Here is a 15,944-nt window from a genome sequence, read left to right as displayed (position 1 = left end):
ACCATTTAAAAAATATGTAGTGTATAGTCTCAATGAGGCAACATTAAAACATTAAACACACCTGTCTAAAATGACTATTCTTGCTTGTGATGTTTGTTTTCAATGTCACACTAAGTCCCAACAGGCAGCAGAAGGAGCCCTGGTACCAGTGCTATGTTCAACGCCTCCCTGCCTTAGCAACTACAGGTGAGTCCCACCCCTCTTCTCTCCCTTAACAACTCAGGTGTGTGTGTGTGTGTGTGTGTGTGTGTGTGTGTGTGTGTGTGTGTGTGTGTGTGTGTGTGTGTGTGTGTGTGTGTGTGTGTGTGTGTGTGTGTGTGTGTGTGTGTGTGTGTGTGTGTGTGTGTGTGTGTGTGCGCACGCGCGTGCTGCACCAATCTACCTTTGTGAGGCCACTGCTATTGGAGCACACCAACCTGGTGGGGCCCCTGCTCCATGTGGGTCCCAAATCCTGGACCCCATATGTTTTGACCCCTTTTGTTGGGGTAGTTTTGTTGTTACTGGTAAAAGTTTAAGTGTACAAACATTCCTCACTGACACTGTGTGTGTGTGTGTGTGTGTGTTTTTTTCTATGGGTTGAAGTCTCTGACTCCCCCTAGCCACCAGCAGTGTGCCTGCACTACAGCAACAAATATCTACACACTCAAAAACTCAAAAGCATGCATCTCTGAATAATAAATCAGGTGTTCCTTACATACCCAATAGACAAGACTGGTTAAGTTAAGTTGCATCCTTTCGGAGTTACAGATATAGAAGAGGAGGGAGTGTTGATTTTGTGGAAATGATGTAACTTCATTTCAAAAAAAATATTTCAATTCAATTCATTCATAGCAATATATATTTTTGGAGGAAACAAATAGGGTATCAGGATGGAGGAATCGAGCACTACTTGTGGCCTCGCCTCTGCAGAATATGTGCTCCCATATGTCCTCCCACCTCCTACCCCCCTCCTATCCTGTCCTCTTACACATGACACATTCTCGATGACGAGCCTCAGGCACTTCTCATGGGCACAAGGCCAGAGGAAGCAACAAGAGGAAGGATATTGAGATGTTGCACAAGATATTAGGCTCATCTGATGTTTTGTCATTGCTGAGTAGTGGGCAATTTTTTTCTATGTAGACCTATTATACCACACTAATTATTACTACAAGATCTTGTTTTATTTGCTTTATCAATTAAACTCCAATATTATCATATAAGATAGGATCATATAAGTGAGGTAATGTCTAACATATGTTGAAAACTACAGCCATTTTCTTGTCTAGTATAGCCTATGTGGTGCAGTTTGTTGTGGATTGGGATGATGAGGAGAGTCAACTGTCATTCCTGTCTGCCATTCTTGCTAAATTTCGTTTACTGCATGTCTTGGGCAGAGAAAATGTCCCAAAATAAACCCTGTCCATCAGGACGTGATAGGCTACTGGGGCTCTCTCTCTACTGGGGTGCGTTTTGGTGACAGATGGCTGCCAGTCTTACTCCACAGACAGGATGAGGAAGTTCGCTATATCTTTGGGCCATATGGCGGATGCCTTGCTCAGCTCCACTCAGATGGCTAATACGGAGAATATGGGCATGATGTTGATGCTCTTTTGCTAAATCCAAGCGTGCACCATCAGCACAATTTTGCACATGGTCATGCTTATATATTTATTCCTGATTTAATTTGCATTACATCTGCTGAAGACAGAGTCCTAGAGAAGAGAACTGGTAACTATCATCAGTGGAAATGGGGAAACTGAAAAGTAAAATTGACTGAATCCAACTGCATCAACTGAATCAACTCAAGGCCTACATTGCTCAAAATACATGTCAGACAGTCAAACTAATGAAACATTGCTGTACGTATGTCTTTAAGCAGCAAAACGGCCATGCATATTGTTCTTGCTATGGACCTTTTCTTTTTAGAGGATGTCCAATCCTACAAACTATCTGTATTCTGATGCACCCCCACTGCCAGATCCTGCACAATCTCAGCTGCTAATCTACTCAAGGGATAAGGACTTCCATGCCAACATTTGTGAAACAGACCTCTGGGCCGGTGGCCAGCATTGGCAGAAGGGGGACAAAAATCCCTGAAAACCATCACAAAAATTCAGGTTAGGCCTACAGAAAGAAATTTGAGGGGAAATATTAAAAAATAATGATAGTTTGCTTGTTGGTGAATGGTCATTGTATTATGCCCAAAATAACAACTCTGAGGCATTGCCTCATGACACTTCAACCTTTATGTCACATCAGGTGGTGGTGATCAGTGAGACTGCTTGCTGTTGGCCTACGTGTGTGGACGCCCAGTGTAGACGCCCCCTTCACATGCACTTCCGTATGTTAGCTCATGGGCGGCTAACTGCTAGCCGCTCAAATGCAGGGCCGCTAATACTGGAGAGTCCTATTTAGCTCTGCACACCACTCCTCTGGCACGTACGCCGCTTCTCAACACGCAGGTTGACAGCATACTCTCGTCTCAAACGGTAAATCTCTACTTTCTCATCGATTCATGTTAAGTGTCAGATTGTGAATCTCAATCTTTACAATTATGATGTTGATAGAACACGGGGCACTTGTTGAATGTTTGTCTTGCGAAGTTACGAACTAAACTCGGATTAAGAGATCCGATGGCTGTGGTTCATTTTACTGGACTGCGCAGTGCACTCTATGGATTGTCTATCTGCAACTCAAAAAATACTTGGCGAATAAGGACTTTTCGAGGAATAGTTTGTCCTTGATAGGAACTGCTTAGTTGTTGTCAGTCAATCCACGTCTTGGCTTGCCAGTTTCTGCTGTTTCGTTTGAATGAAAAACCTATGAAAGACAGTGGCTTACATGGAAATGACTAGAAGTTACATTATTTATAACCATTTCTGCTCTGTAGGTATGTCTTGAACTAGGCTACTTTCTGACCAGAGTAGAACTCACAGTCGGTCATTCACTAGCACGTGCATCTAGCAGGAAGAGGGGGCGGCAGAGAAGTTCTGACTACACTACTTGGCATCTAACAAAACGATGGTGATGATTTGTTTCCACACACCTAGCAGTCTGAGTCAGAGTTGGATGGGGATACATTCATTACTGTGACTATCCAGGGGACTCGTCTAGAAAAGTTAACTCCGTCTTGGGGCTTAGATAATGCATGCTTAAAAGGAACCAATGAAGATTGTTGTGGATTTGGACAAACCAGGAAGTCTTATTTATGCAGTATGAAAACACACTTTACAGACATTTCTAATATAACTGAATGAGTAGTCAGGAAGGCTAATTCAAGCACCAAGCGTACGTGCGTGTATCCATAGAGTTGCGACACAGCTTGTCAGCTGATAAAGATTGACGGACCATAATCCAGTTATCTTGTTAGTTCACCCAGAGAGCCCGTCAGAGGAATCACTGCAATAGTGGAAATGCGGATGCATTCAATCACGATTAAGAAGAGACGCACAGTATTGGAGTGCACTCTTAACCAAGAATGTATTTTCTGGTCTTGGTAGGCCATGGTGACTTCTGTGTGACTCTTTGATGAGGAAGGATCAGTCAGGTGAAGGGAAAGGGATGTTCCCTCTGCTTGCCCTCTCCTAATGCTGCTTAGAGAAGTTCATAAAGAAGTTGCCCGAAGTTTTCCCGACTGCAGACCGGTTATAATTCTCCAAATTATAACTCCTCTACACAGGGTTTAAGTTGCATTTATTTGTTCCTTATGATGCAGGAAGTACTGTATATGAATATGAACATGAACTTCTCTAAGCAGCATTTGGAGAGGGCAAGCTGAGGGAACAGATCACACACACACACACACACACACACACACCAAATAATTTGGTATTGATGCTATGATGACGGACAGTTATTGCAACCGATTATCCATTGTTTATTGTCAGCGAGTCAGTATTTCAGATTGGTGGGAAACAAATGTAAAAAGTTGGTTTGGTCCCATTGCTGTTTGTGAGCACATTGTGACACATTTCAGCAGCACACACCACAGTGCAACATTCAAATGAGGGTGTCTTGGTCTAGCCAGGTCCATTGTAAAGTGTGCCAAGCATTCAGGCTCGGCCCAGACTCAGAGGGGAGGTGCAGGGGGCGTACAATTGCTGGATGCATTCCAAGAGACCGCTCGTTTCCCCTAGTGTTTCGGGACAAAAAAAAGCAGGACTCCAGAGTCATATGGACTGTTGCACAACTGTTGAATATTTCTATAGATTACGCATGATGACTGCACTTACAATTGAAGAACCAAACTTACAAATTACCCCATATAATACGTTGGTAGTGGACAAGTTTGTATGGAGTGAGCTGAAGAAGATTTTAATCATATAGTCCTACATGAGAAGTTGTATGAGTTATCGTTTTATCACCCTCTTGTCATCTTGCCGTTGGCCAGTCGGATGGCCAACATGCATTGCTCCTCCTCCATTTGATCTAGGGGTATGCCCTTTACTCATTCAGACATGGATACGTATTAGTCAGTCCAGGACTGTAACTTGGGCCTTCCTTTTCTGTGTGTGGTTGCAGAATCATGTCTATCGTGAAGATCCACGCCAGGGAGATCTTTGACTCCAGGGGGAACCCCACTGTGGAGGTCGATCTCTACACTAACAGAGGTAAGCATTTCTGCATGTATTTCTATTATGTAGAGTTTCATAAACTTCAAACCTTGTCTGTATCCTTTGCATTTGTGTGAATGATCACATGGTGCCTGAAGCTGTAAGAGTTCCAATAGGCTAAGCTATTTGTTATGAATTATAGTTGCACTATAAAATGAAGTATAGTGAATTCAACATGGTTTATAAAACTCTCCCTGCTTGCCCTTGAACTTATCTCTTCTGAATATGGTACTGTGCCCCGGATGAATGAGAAACTTCAAAGATGTTCCGCTCCTTGTGTTATCTGTTGTTGTCTGTCTGTTTTGCAGGTATTGTAATGTTTCACCCTACCACAGGTTATGTAAAGACCCTCCCCCACTAACTTATTGGTCGACACTACCAAGGTCATACTGTATTCACAACATAGCTTGTTTTTAGCCCCGTCAGTGTCTGGCCAAGGACATGTTAGACAGCATGAGAGTGTGCTGGGCTTGCGTGTGGTAATTTCACCGAGTGTGCAAATTTTCATGTTAGGTTGGTGTGTAGTTGGCAGTTTGCCAAAGTGATCAGTGGGCACATGAACTGCAGTGCCACCTAGTGTGTGATGTCAGCGAGGAACCCCCGCCTCTGCACAGGGCAATGTCTGGCAGTGTGAAAGGTCAAATTTCAAAACAATTCAAAGCCTTGCTAATAGATTTAGAACAGTTTGGTGATCATTAATTCTTATGTGTTGCCTAGGAATGTGATTTTGTTTGTTGACAGGGATTCCTAACCTTTCAACTTGGGACCCACTTGAAATTTTCTCAAATGCGTGCGTGCGTGCGTGCGTGCGTGCGTGTGTGTGTGCGTGTGTAGAGCCCAATGAGAGGCTTCTGTTTTCAATTATGATGTGCTAAAACTTTCAAATCATCTATTATTTTGTTAAACTACATATCTGTCCCTGTGTAAATATTTGATCCTCCATGTTGTTTGTTTTTGTCAGGCCTGTTCAGAGCTGCCGTCCCCAGCGGAGCGTCCACTGGTATCTATGAGGCCCTGGAGCTGCGCGACAATGACAAGAGCCGTTACATGGGCAAAGGTGAGCGTTCTCAAACAGATACAGTAGATCTTGTATGTTATATTGGTCCCATTACTGAATGTTTTTTTTCTTCATTTTTAAATAATTTGTACACCACATTTGATCTTGGGTTTTACCGGAACCATAAAGAGCTTGTCTAAGACAAGTCACTGTTCTGTAGTCCGCTTAAAGATACAGCTCCATCTTGCAACAAATGAATGAATGCTGATATTCTTGCCACAACTTCCTGTCATTTCCCCTGTCCATCAGACAAGAACAGTGATGAGTGAAGGTAAAATGGGTGTTTCTCAGCCTTTTTTCAGGTAAACTTGTTCAAAACGTACCGGATATTTCTGCATGCTCCAAATGTAATCCATTTGCAGAGTGGCCACTGACCCTCATGAAGAGAATTTGAAGTGTATTGATCTGATTGTCCAGAATAGATGCATGTTGATCACTGAACCACTTACTTGCAGCTTAACTCATTTAATAACAAACATGGATTATAGGAATGAGAATCCTCACAGACAAGTGTTTGTATCAGCATGAGTCTTTGCTATTCAACCTCAGTGAATAATCTGTGTGCAATAGTAGAAGTGTGCAATAATACTGGTAATGCGGATGAGATAATATCTGACCTTATTTGACTGCTCTCTTCATGACTTTTTGACATTTGGTTCAGACGGGTGCTTTGGGAACATGTTGAAGAGTTTTTTTCTAGGCAGTGCAGGGTAACATGAATCGATGAGTCCTTAATGTAGCCTACATGCATTCAGACGTCATTTGGTGTTTGCTTGAGTGATCACAGTTCCTACGTCTGTCCTGCATCCAGTGTGCTGCATTTGTTTTGCTTTTGTATTAATACATTCCCACTATGCCCTCTCTGTTAAGCAGATGATTGATTTTTTATTTTTGGTCTGACTTGCAGGTGTCTCCAAAGCAGTTGACCACATCAATAAGTCCCTTGGACCCGCTCTGATCAAAGAGGTAAGAAGGGGAACAGTCATAAATTGAATTGCACCCTGTTGCATCACAACATGAATACTGAAAGAGAGAAGGTTCACCGTAAGAAAGGATTGATTGCATGAAGAAAGCGTATACCGGTATATACATTTAATCTGCACACATCTCATCTGACCAGCTAGTCATGGAAAGGATGATTCATAATGGTGATCCATTGCTTCTAAGCAGAGCAGTGTGCAAACCAGGGGTGCATTTCTAGAAACGATAGTTGCTTACTATGTTAGCTACTTTGTTGTTTGCAATACAATTTCTCATTGGCAGCTACCCAAGTTGGTAACAGGCTAACAACTATGCTTTCGAGACATGCACCCCAGGGTTTTCAAACAAGCCTACTGTGAGTAGCCACTGTGCATCAGCCTTTATCTGCCCAGTCAGGTTAAACTTGATCAGATGAATGGATGAGAAAAATGGTGTAAAGATCGGGAAAATTGTCTTTGTTATCGATATCTGCAGCATTTGCCAAATGTCAAACTCTGTGTTTTTCTTCCCTCTCCCCTCAGGGCATATCTGTTGTGGAGCAGGAGAAGATCGACCAGTTCATGCTCAGCCTGGATGGAACAGAAAACAAGTGTAGGTCATTTTTGTATAAATAATGTGGTAGAAGAACGGAGTGTGGCTAGTCAGCCCATCCCTCAAAAGGAGAATGGGTGTGAGACTATGGACACTCCTGGACACTTTTGTGTGTGTGTGTGTGTGTGCGTGCGCGTGCGCGTGCGCGTGCGTGTGCGTGTGCGTGCACGCGTGCGTGGCCTTGGCAAAATGTATGCAACAGTAAGCTATACATGATTATTTTATGTGTGTTATGTCTTGTGGGCAATGTCCTTATTTATGTATGTATGCTACTTGACACCTTAATTTCCCCCTGGGATCAATAAACGATACTCTACTCTCTACTCTATGATGGTTATGAGTCTGTCTGTCTCCTTATGTTCATGGCTTAAGGGGACACTGTGCAGGAAATGGTCAAAAAAGGTACTGCAACTATGCTGCTCTTTGAAACTGGGCTGCCTATTGCCAATTTTGATCTTTACATGAAAGTTTACTAAGTAATAAACAAATATTTTCTAGTATGGTCCAAGTACAGTAATTTTTGCAGCTAAAAATGGCTATTTTTGGAAATTCAAAATGGCGGACCATGGAGAAGATCCCCCTTTTCATGTATGAAAAGTGCAATTTTTCCAGTCATTATGAATACTTAGAATTTGATGCTGGTGGTATGTATTCATGAAAAAGGTAACATTAGTGAATGGGCAGCATGAATTCTGGAAATAAACAACTAAAAATCTCACACAGTGTCCATTTAACACAAACGTACTGAGCACATTTCTTGCAAGAAATATGGCTAATGATTGTGTACCATAGTTTTTGACCTTGACCCTAGCATCAGGTTTATCAAAATTATGTTTGCTGTATTGGGGTTTGTTGTATCATACACCACTACTAGTGTTTTGAAGTGTTTTTTTTTCTCTCAGGGATTCATATATGGTAGAATTGTTTGCTATTGGTTAAAATATTTGCTCTGTATGCATGCGTTTTTGAAGTTTTTGTTGTGCTTTTGTCCCATTTGATCTACAGCCCAGTTCGGCGCTAACGCCATCCTGGGGGTGTCCCTGGCCGTGTGCAAGGCCGGCGCTGCTGAGAAGGGCGTGCCTCTCTACAGACACATCGCTGACCTCGCCGGCAACCCAGAGGTCATCCTGCCTGTGCCGGTGAGTTACTTTCAGCTGAGTGTCATGGTTCCTGAACAATTTTATTTCTTAATTATTATATTTTTCAAGTATATTTTTTGGGCTGTGCCCTCTATTATGATGGTACTGTGAGGAGAGACGGGGAAAATGGGTTGGGAAATAGCCAGGTATATTAGCACACTGCACCACAGGACCCCTTAAAGACATTTGAACATTTACTGTGTCCATTTACATACGTTTACGTTTCTCATAGCGCATTGAGGGCACGTGTCTTTTACTATGCAGCTGAGATGCATACAATAAATTCAAATATAAAAGTAACACACATGGTTGAACCAATTTAATAAAAGACCATTGTTGATGATTTGCTGTCATCTTACTTAAAGTTGTATTCATGATTCAGTTTGCAGCAGTTATCCAAAAACATGGGTGCATGGGTATATTGGGTAGAGCTCCTTAGTGGTGCATATGAACAGGCAGCTGTATAGATTGCCCAGCTGCCCAAGGGTGGCTGATCCAGATTGAATGCAGAGTGCCGTATAAATGGAAGAAGATTATTTGAGAGCATTCATTTAAATCGAGAGTTAAACCTTTTCGTACTGTGATGCACAAGTACTTTATACTATGTACTGTAGCTCGGCTGACTTTTGCAGAGTTTAATGGGCCAGGCAGCCATTGTTGACTTAAGATCACCTTTGAAATGGAATGAATGAGGTCACTTGCATTCTCAGCCAGGCAAGCCTAGCCCTGTTAGCCGGGCAAGAAGGCAGGTTTGTCAGCACTAAAGAAGATGGCGGTGGGTTCATAGAAGGAATTTTAAAGTGCAGAATGGTGCACATGTAGAATATTGGAGCATGCATGCTGCATGGAGAATAGATGAGGCTGAGGTGGAAAATGCAGATCTGCAGATTACTTCTGCTGTTTGCACCTTATTTTAGTGGTAGGACAACAAATGGTGATTTGTAAATAACATCCCACTAACTGCATTTTCTGAGAATGCAAAAACGGATGGCTAGGATGCATACTTTGGGGTAATTACATATCTCGTATGAGAGAGGCTGACTTGTTGAAACTGTAACACCGCCCACGCACATAATGATATGGTCTGGATCCTAAAGAGATCCCTTGACACTAGTGTCTCATGCCCTCCTCGGGTCTTCATTGTCAACAACAACGACCACGAAATTGCAAGACCAAGAAGCATCAGTCATACGACACGCTTCTGCAAAAAAGTTTGTTGCTGATTCCCACAGACATTAACTTTTTTTCTCTATCGCATCTACTGTATCGTTTTTAATGAAAGGCCCTTAACACGACATGAACCCACTCCCATCTTAACGTGGGCATGTTATAGTCTTGGCAGAGCAGAGCAGGTATCCAGAGGGTTGCGCTGGTGGGTGTGAACAACCAGCGCTCTCCCCCATCCTCTCCTCCATGACTGCGGTACCCTGAGCATGGCACTGTCCCTAAGCACCGTTCCCTTGAGGCTGCTTTTGGGCTACGGGTGAGGCAGAGGTGAAATTCCGTTGTGCACTGTGTGCTGTGTTTGCTGTGTGACAACGACAATGGGACTTTCTCAGTGGGGCTTGCACTTTAACACTCTTAATGTTGAAAACTTGATATTGTGCTTTCAAACTCCCATGCATTAAATGCCGAAAACGTGTGTGTAGACATGCCGAACAGGTGTGTGTGTAGACGTAAATTTATGTGATTTTTGTAATTCTATGAATGACAAAGCTGATGAATGACAATCAAATTTTCTGAATTCTGACAAAACATCGTAGCCATCCATGTGTTAAAAATCGCCGTCTCCCGTCTTCCTCCTCAGGCCTTCAACGTGATCAACGGCGGCTCCCACGCGGGCAACAAGCTGGCCATGCAGGAGTTCATGATCCTGCCGGTGGGCGCCAGCAGCTTCAAGGAGGCCATGAGGATTGGAGCCGAGGTCTACCACAACCTGCGCAGCGTCATCAAGAGCAAGTACGGCCAGGACGCCACCAACGTGGGGGACGAGGGTGGCTTCGCCCCCAACATCCTCGAGAACAAAGAAGGTAGGAGGGACGTGATGAAGGGCAAGCACATTATATTCAATGTTTCAAGAAGGAGGCTGCACCTTGCATAGTAGTGTTTTTTATTGCACAGACGCGTTTCAGCGTGTGCCTTCTTCAGTGTGCAACACTGGGTTGCACACTGAAGAAGGCACACGCCGAAACGCGTCTGTGCAATAAAAAACACTACTATGCAAGGTGCGGCCTCCTTCTTGAAACATTGAATTTGAAATTTGGGCCAGCACCCTCAGAGACTGAAATAATTAAGAGTGACGCCTGCTCCAAGAAGAAAATCAAGCACATTATATTGCATTGTATTACAGTAGTTGACGCTTCAACCCCAACATCCTTGAGAACAAAGAAGGTTAAGGATTGGAGTAGACTAGAGAGATCCAACTTGAGAGGTCCGACTGTCCAGATATGGCTTGAAACCTTTGTTAAGATTTCTGTCTTTTCCTGTATTTCACAATATTTTTGCTGTTCATGAATAACATGTGATGTTCATTGGAAATGCAACTGTTGCAAGATTTAACCTTGAGACCCTGAGGCTGCCAAATTTTTTATTGTTTGGAAGGGCACTTCCAAACAATCAAAACATTTATTCTTGTCTGGTGTTGCACTTATTGATGGTATTACTATATTGTAATTTGTCATCATGTCATTTTGTGTCCCTCAGCTCTTGAGCTGTTGAGGAACGCTATCAGCAAGGCAGGCTACACGGATGAGATCATCATCGGTATGGACGTGGCCGCCTCCGAGTTCTACAGGGACGGCAAGTACGACCTGGACTTCAAGTCTCCCGATGACCCCAGCCGTTACATCACCCCCGATGAGCTGGCCGACCTCTACAAAAGCTTTGTGCAGGATTACCCAGGTGAGGTGTTGCTGACTCACACCGCGTCCTCTCCGCTTCTCTCTTCCCAAAACCTCTCACTACCTCTTGCTATGGCCTGCACTCCTCCCACCACCTCTTGCAACCCAGTGCCTTCATTCCTCCCAAATAATACCTCTTGCTACAGGGTTCCCACTGGTCATAGAATCCCTGGAATATCATGGGAATTCAACAGACGTGTTTCTAGTCATGGAAAACCATGGAATTTGACAATTTAGCGTGTCCTGTCAGGGAATATCATGGCATGTTAACAGTGTAGTGCTTTTGTTTTGTCTAACAGCGATTTGAAAGACTGGCTATCAGAAATTGATGAACACAGAGCTAAATGTTGTAACAATCTTTTCAATATTTAGGGGAAGTAACGACAATTTTGATTTATGGTCAGGGAAAGTCATGGAAAAGTCCTGGAAGAATATGTCTTACATGGAATGGGAACTCGGTTGCTACCTCTGACCTTCACGCTACCAAAACTTTACACTACCCAGAGCCTTCAAGTTTTCACCTGCGGTGTAGTTGGTTTGACGGTTGCCATTTCTCATATGATAACCATGATGAATAGAACTGTTTAATATGGGGAACAGTTGAACTGTTAAGACCAATGTTGACTACGGACAAGTACGATTCGATTAAATAGCGGTAATTAAATCCACTGAGCATCTTTACCTTTACCAGGTGCAGATTATATGGTCCTATAGATACTATCTTTGTCACTATGCGACTCCATGTCCCTTCAATAGGCTGCACAACGTTTTGGTATTGACTTGGTGTCCAGTGTGGAATGCTTGTATTTGTGTGTCCTAAATGTTTAAGATGTTTTGTCTTGTATGAGTGGAGATCACTTATCTGCAAACCAAATCTACCTTTGGCTACTAATAAAGTTATCTTATCTAATCTAATTCATCCCCCAGTCATGTCCATCGAGGACCCCTTCGACCAGGACGACTGGGCCGCCTGGTCCAACTTCACAGGCAGCACGGACATCCAGGTGGTGGGCGACGACCTGACGGTGACCAACCCCAAGCGCATCCAGCAGGCTGTGGACCAGAAGGCCTGCAACTGCCTGCTGCTCAAGGTCAACCAGATCGGCTCCGTCACCGAGTCCCTGCAGGCGTACGTATCTATCCATGCCTTGAAATGATGTGTAAAGTCTGGTTACATTAGATTTTGTTATTGTTGAGTTATGGCAACTACCTTTGACTTTGAGCAAGGTCTACCAAATCGGCTCTGTCACCATCAGGCGTACGCGCTGTATCTCTATTGCATCTACTGTATGCAGACACAGCAAGAGATAAAGAGTAATGTAGTTGCAAAGGACGGCACTCAGATTTTAAGTAATTTGCAGTATTTGCCCATGAATAAAACATGAAATGGCACTAAGCCCAAAAAGTTTGATCTAAGAAGTCCCACTAAGTGTCATCAAGTTTGATCAAAGTTTGAACAAAGAAGTCAAAATCTGAGAGTGCTGTCCTTTGTTTTTTCAATATACTCTAAAGTGCAAACCTTGATGAAGGCCATAGTGCCAATACATGTGGGTGATTTTTATTTTTATATATTGGTACACACACCCAGTTAAAAAACAAATACATTTAATAATAAAAAATGGGCAGTACAGTGTGAGCGTGCCTTTTCCACAATCCAGTTGCAGTAAACGGCACTAGATTATATGCTTATAAAATACGAAATGTGTTAAAATGTCTGCGTCACTGCTACCTTGCAGGCGTACTGTGTAACTCAAACTACAAAGGTGCAATTAACTGTGGTGGGTTTATGCACATTGCCTAAAATGGTGCCCTGTTCCTGTAACAAAAACGTCTGTCAATTCTGTCTAAATGAAGCACAGTTGACGGTCATTTAATTAGTCATCTGTCTCAGCATTTTGCCTCTACTGTTGTCTGGTAGTAGTGGTGTCAACAATGATCGATTCGGCGATCCAATCCAATGCGGGGCATGGCCGATCCAATTCAATGCGGCAAGTTCCAGGATCGATGCGGCAATTTTTTTACGTTTCAATGACTTCTGTGGATATTTCGAGAGCAAATGAATGTTAAATTAAATAAAAGTACTTTAATAAAAGTAAGCATTGCAAGACTGATCCAGACTGATGCAGAAAACGGCCAATAAATTGTTGCTCAGTATCTGACTACTTGTATTGCCTCATCATGACAGATGAAACATTTGCTTTGCTTTGAGTAGAAATGTAATGCATTGCAATGCATTGTAGAATTGAATCGGATCGCATAGTATGTAATCTAATCGGATCGCTACCTCCTGAATCGTGATCGGATCGTGAGGGCAGTGCCAATCCACACTTCTATCTGGTAGTGCCATTGATGCATGTGGACTTACAGAAAGCCTTGTGATCATGCTCTCTCGAACTCTCTTAACAGTCTGCTACTTCTGCCCAATCCTCGTCATGATGGTGGGTGGGAGTGAGGTCTTAACAGTATTAACTATATGAACTTCAACTATTTTTTTTGTGTGTCCTCCCCAGTTGTAAGATGGCCCAGTCCAATGGCTGGGGGGTGATGGTGAGCCACCGCTCTGGAGAGACTGAGGACACCTTCATCGCTGACCTGGTGGTGGGGCTCTGCACTGGACAGGTGAGCTTGTGTAATGGATACCAAATAGCAGCATTCCCTCCTGAAGCTTTATACAGATGTGATGGCGTTTCAGGTATCGCCCTCAAGCTTTTAGCTCAGTGGTTTGGCACCTGTGCTCCCATGCCGAAGCATTGCTGTGAAGACACGAGTTCGAGCCCTGAATCCTGTGTTACACTTACATTACACTTGCAAGAAATGTAATTTCAAATTCTTTGTATGACCAGTGCATGTAAAGAAATTGACAATAAAACCTACTTGACTTGACTTGACATGTTCAAGTTCAAGTGCTTTATTTGTTGCATACATTTTGCATGTAGTGAACTGAAGTTCAGTAACACTTAAATTGTCGCCGGTGTCATAAGCATGTCATTATAGTGTCATGACGGTCATAGATAAGTCATAATAAACATGATGTCCATGTCGTAACATTTTTATGACTTTTTGCCTTAAGTAACATTCGGTTATGGCAAGGTTGTCTTTGCCATAACCGAATGATAATCAAATGTCACTTAAGGCCAACAGTCATAAAATGACTGTGTCATGACACTATTATGACACTGTAATGACATGCTTATGACACCGGCGTCAAGTAAAGTGTTACCTAAAGTTCAATATAATTTATCGGTCCATGTGTACATTTCATTGAAAATGTGCCACTGGAAAACTCTGTGTACCGGGGTGGTTATGAATAATGACGTCAAAATGAACAGAATGTAATAATATTGTAAACCATCTGTGACGCATACTTTATACACACTCATTTTTATAATTCATGTTCTAATACCTCAAACATATGTTTTTGTTCTACCATGTACTCTCCACATGTGTAGGCGCCAGGCGGTTGGCTTGTGTTAACACTAGCAGCCTGCCTTCTGATCATTAGTCCCCTGTGGTGGAGCAGGTACAGGACTGAGTGGGTCGCAACTCTACTGTGTTAACAAGGACCATTGGCCACAGTACATTAAGCAAAATGTTCCTTTCTTTTGAACACAAGTACCTTTGCCATTCGTGTCAACAGGTTTCATGTATTTAAACTGCGTTGTTGTTGTATGCACCATTTCTCATTGTGTACAGTACTGATGTATGCATGACCCCTTATCTCTTTTCCAGATCAAGACCGGTGCACCTTGCCGCTCAGAGCGTCTGGCCAAATATAACCAGATTCTCAGGTATGGGCTACTTAATTACACAATTATTATTGTTATAAAGTATTTATGAAACACTCATACCATTTGTTTCACATAATTTACTCTTCATCTGTTTCACACACTAATTATGACACACATTCATGTCCATCAGCTGTCTTTGTTAATGACCCTTTCTATTCCTCTTCAACAGAATTGAGGAAGAGCTTGGGGACAAGGCTCGCTTTGCCGGCAAGAACTTCAGAAACCCTCTGTAAAGTGAAGGACTGACAACTATGACCTGTTGAAAGTATATTCACTTTTAGAAGACAGGGAAATGTAGTGAACCATGTATTAGAGCACTTATCAGCCTGTCTGGCATTGATTGACTACTGTAATAACAAAATGCAACTGTGAAGTTCAGCTTGTGTCTGTAATGGCTATCAATATGTCGTCAAATGTGGGCTTATAACCACTGCCGTCAATGCTGAGGCCTAGGCTGCTCCAGTTGAGTCAATGTTATGGGTTGAACCTGTGTGATACTCCAAATGTATTAAATAAATACTGATGTTGTATTTTAATATAGCTGTATTAAATGTTCAAGTTAAAGTAATACCATTACACTTAAGACTTGGATTGTGTACCACCTGTGGCAGAGTTTGACGAAATAAAACGTTCTGATCTGTCAGATGTATTTGTGTTTTTCATGCTAAATGATATAATACACTGCACTGCATCTTTATTGGTGTACTTGCCAAGGACCAGGGTCGGAACCGTGTTAATTACATGATGCCAAACCTAGTTTTTTGAAATATTGTCCATTTTCTTGCATGCATTACACAAGTGGTAACCTTATTGTTACATTATTATTTTTAAAAATAAAGTGAGAGAAATAAGCAAGTTTGGGGAAGGCTACAATGTGTAATCATAACAAACAG

The 15,944-nt window shown here is 42.5% G+C and overlaps 1 protein-coding gene across 1 annotated transcript; it reads left to right on the top strand.

Annotated features, from left to right (window-relative positions):
* Window positions 1–2,352: 2,352 nt before the first annotated feature.
* Window positions 2,353–15,696, top strand: eno1b (enolase 1b, (alpha)). Its single transcript, XM_063215677.1, has 12 exons — window positions 2,353–2,471; window positions 4,504–4,592; window positions 5,557–5,652; window positions 6,560–6,618; window positions 7,155–7,224; window positions 8,230–8,363; window positions 10,171–10,393; window positions 11,067–11,264; window positions 12,191–12,392; window positions 13,774–13,882; window positions 14,993–15,051; window positions 15,221–15,696. Exons 2-12 carry the CDS (start codon window positions 4,508–4,510, stop codon window positions 15,282–15,284), a joined length of 1,299 nt encoding a protein of 432 aa, XP_063071747.1. The 5' UTR covers window positions 2,353–2,471; window positions 4,504–4,507; the 3' UTR covers window positions 15,285–15,696.
* The last annotated feature ends 248 nt before the right edge of the window (window positions 15,697–15,944 follow it).

This window comes from Engraulis encrasicolus, chromosome 14 (genome assembly GCF_034702125.1).
Source record: "Engraulis encrasicolus isolate BLACKSEA-1 chromosome 14, IST_EnEncr_1.0, whole genome shotgun sequence".
In the NCBI taxonomy this organism is placed as follows: domain Eukaryota; kingdom Metazoa; phylum Chordata; class Actinopteri; order Clupeiformes; family Engraulidae; genus Engraulis; species Engraulis encrasicolus.
Note: the sequence above shows the minus strand (reverse complement) of the source record. Positions and strands in the feature narration are given on the sequence as shown.

What these genes read in the sequence shown, in the direction of transcription:
- eno1b (XM_063215677.1), top strand. Translation starts at nt 4,508, where the DNA reads ATGTCTATCGTGAAGATCCACGCCAGGGAGATCTTTGACTCCAGGGGG. An exon ending in GAGCCGTTACATGGGCAAAG is followed by an intron (nt 5,653 to 6,559) that starts GTGAGCGTTCTC and finishes TCTGACTTGCAG; the next exon opens with GTGTCTCCAAAGCAGTTGAC. An exon ending in GACCCGCTCTGATCAAAGAG is followed by an intron (nt 6,619 to 7,154) that starts GTAAGAAGGGGA and finishes CTCTCCCCTCAG; the next exon opens with GGCATATCTGTTGTGGAGCA.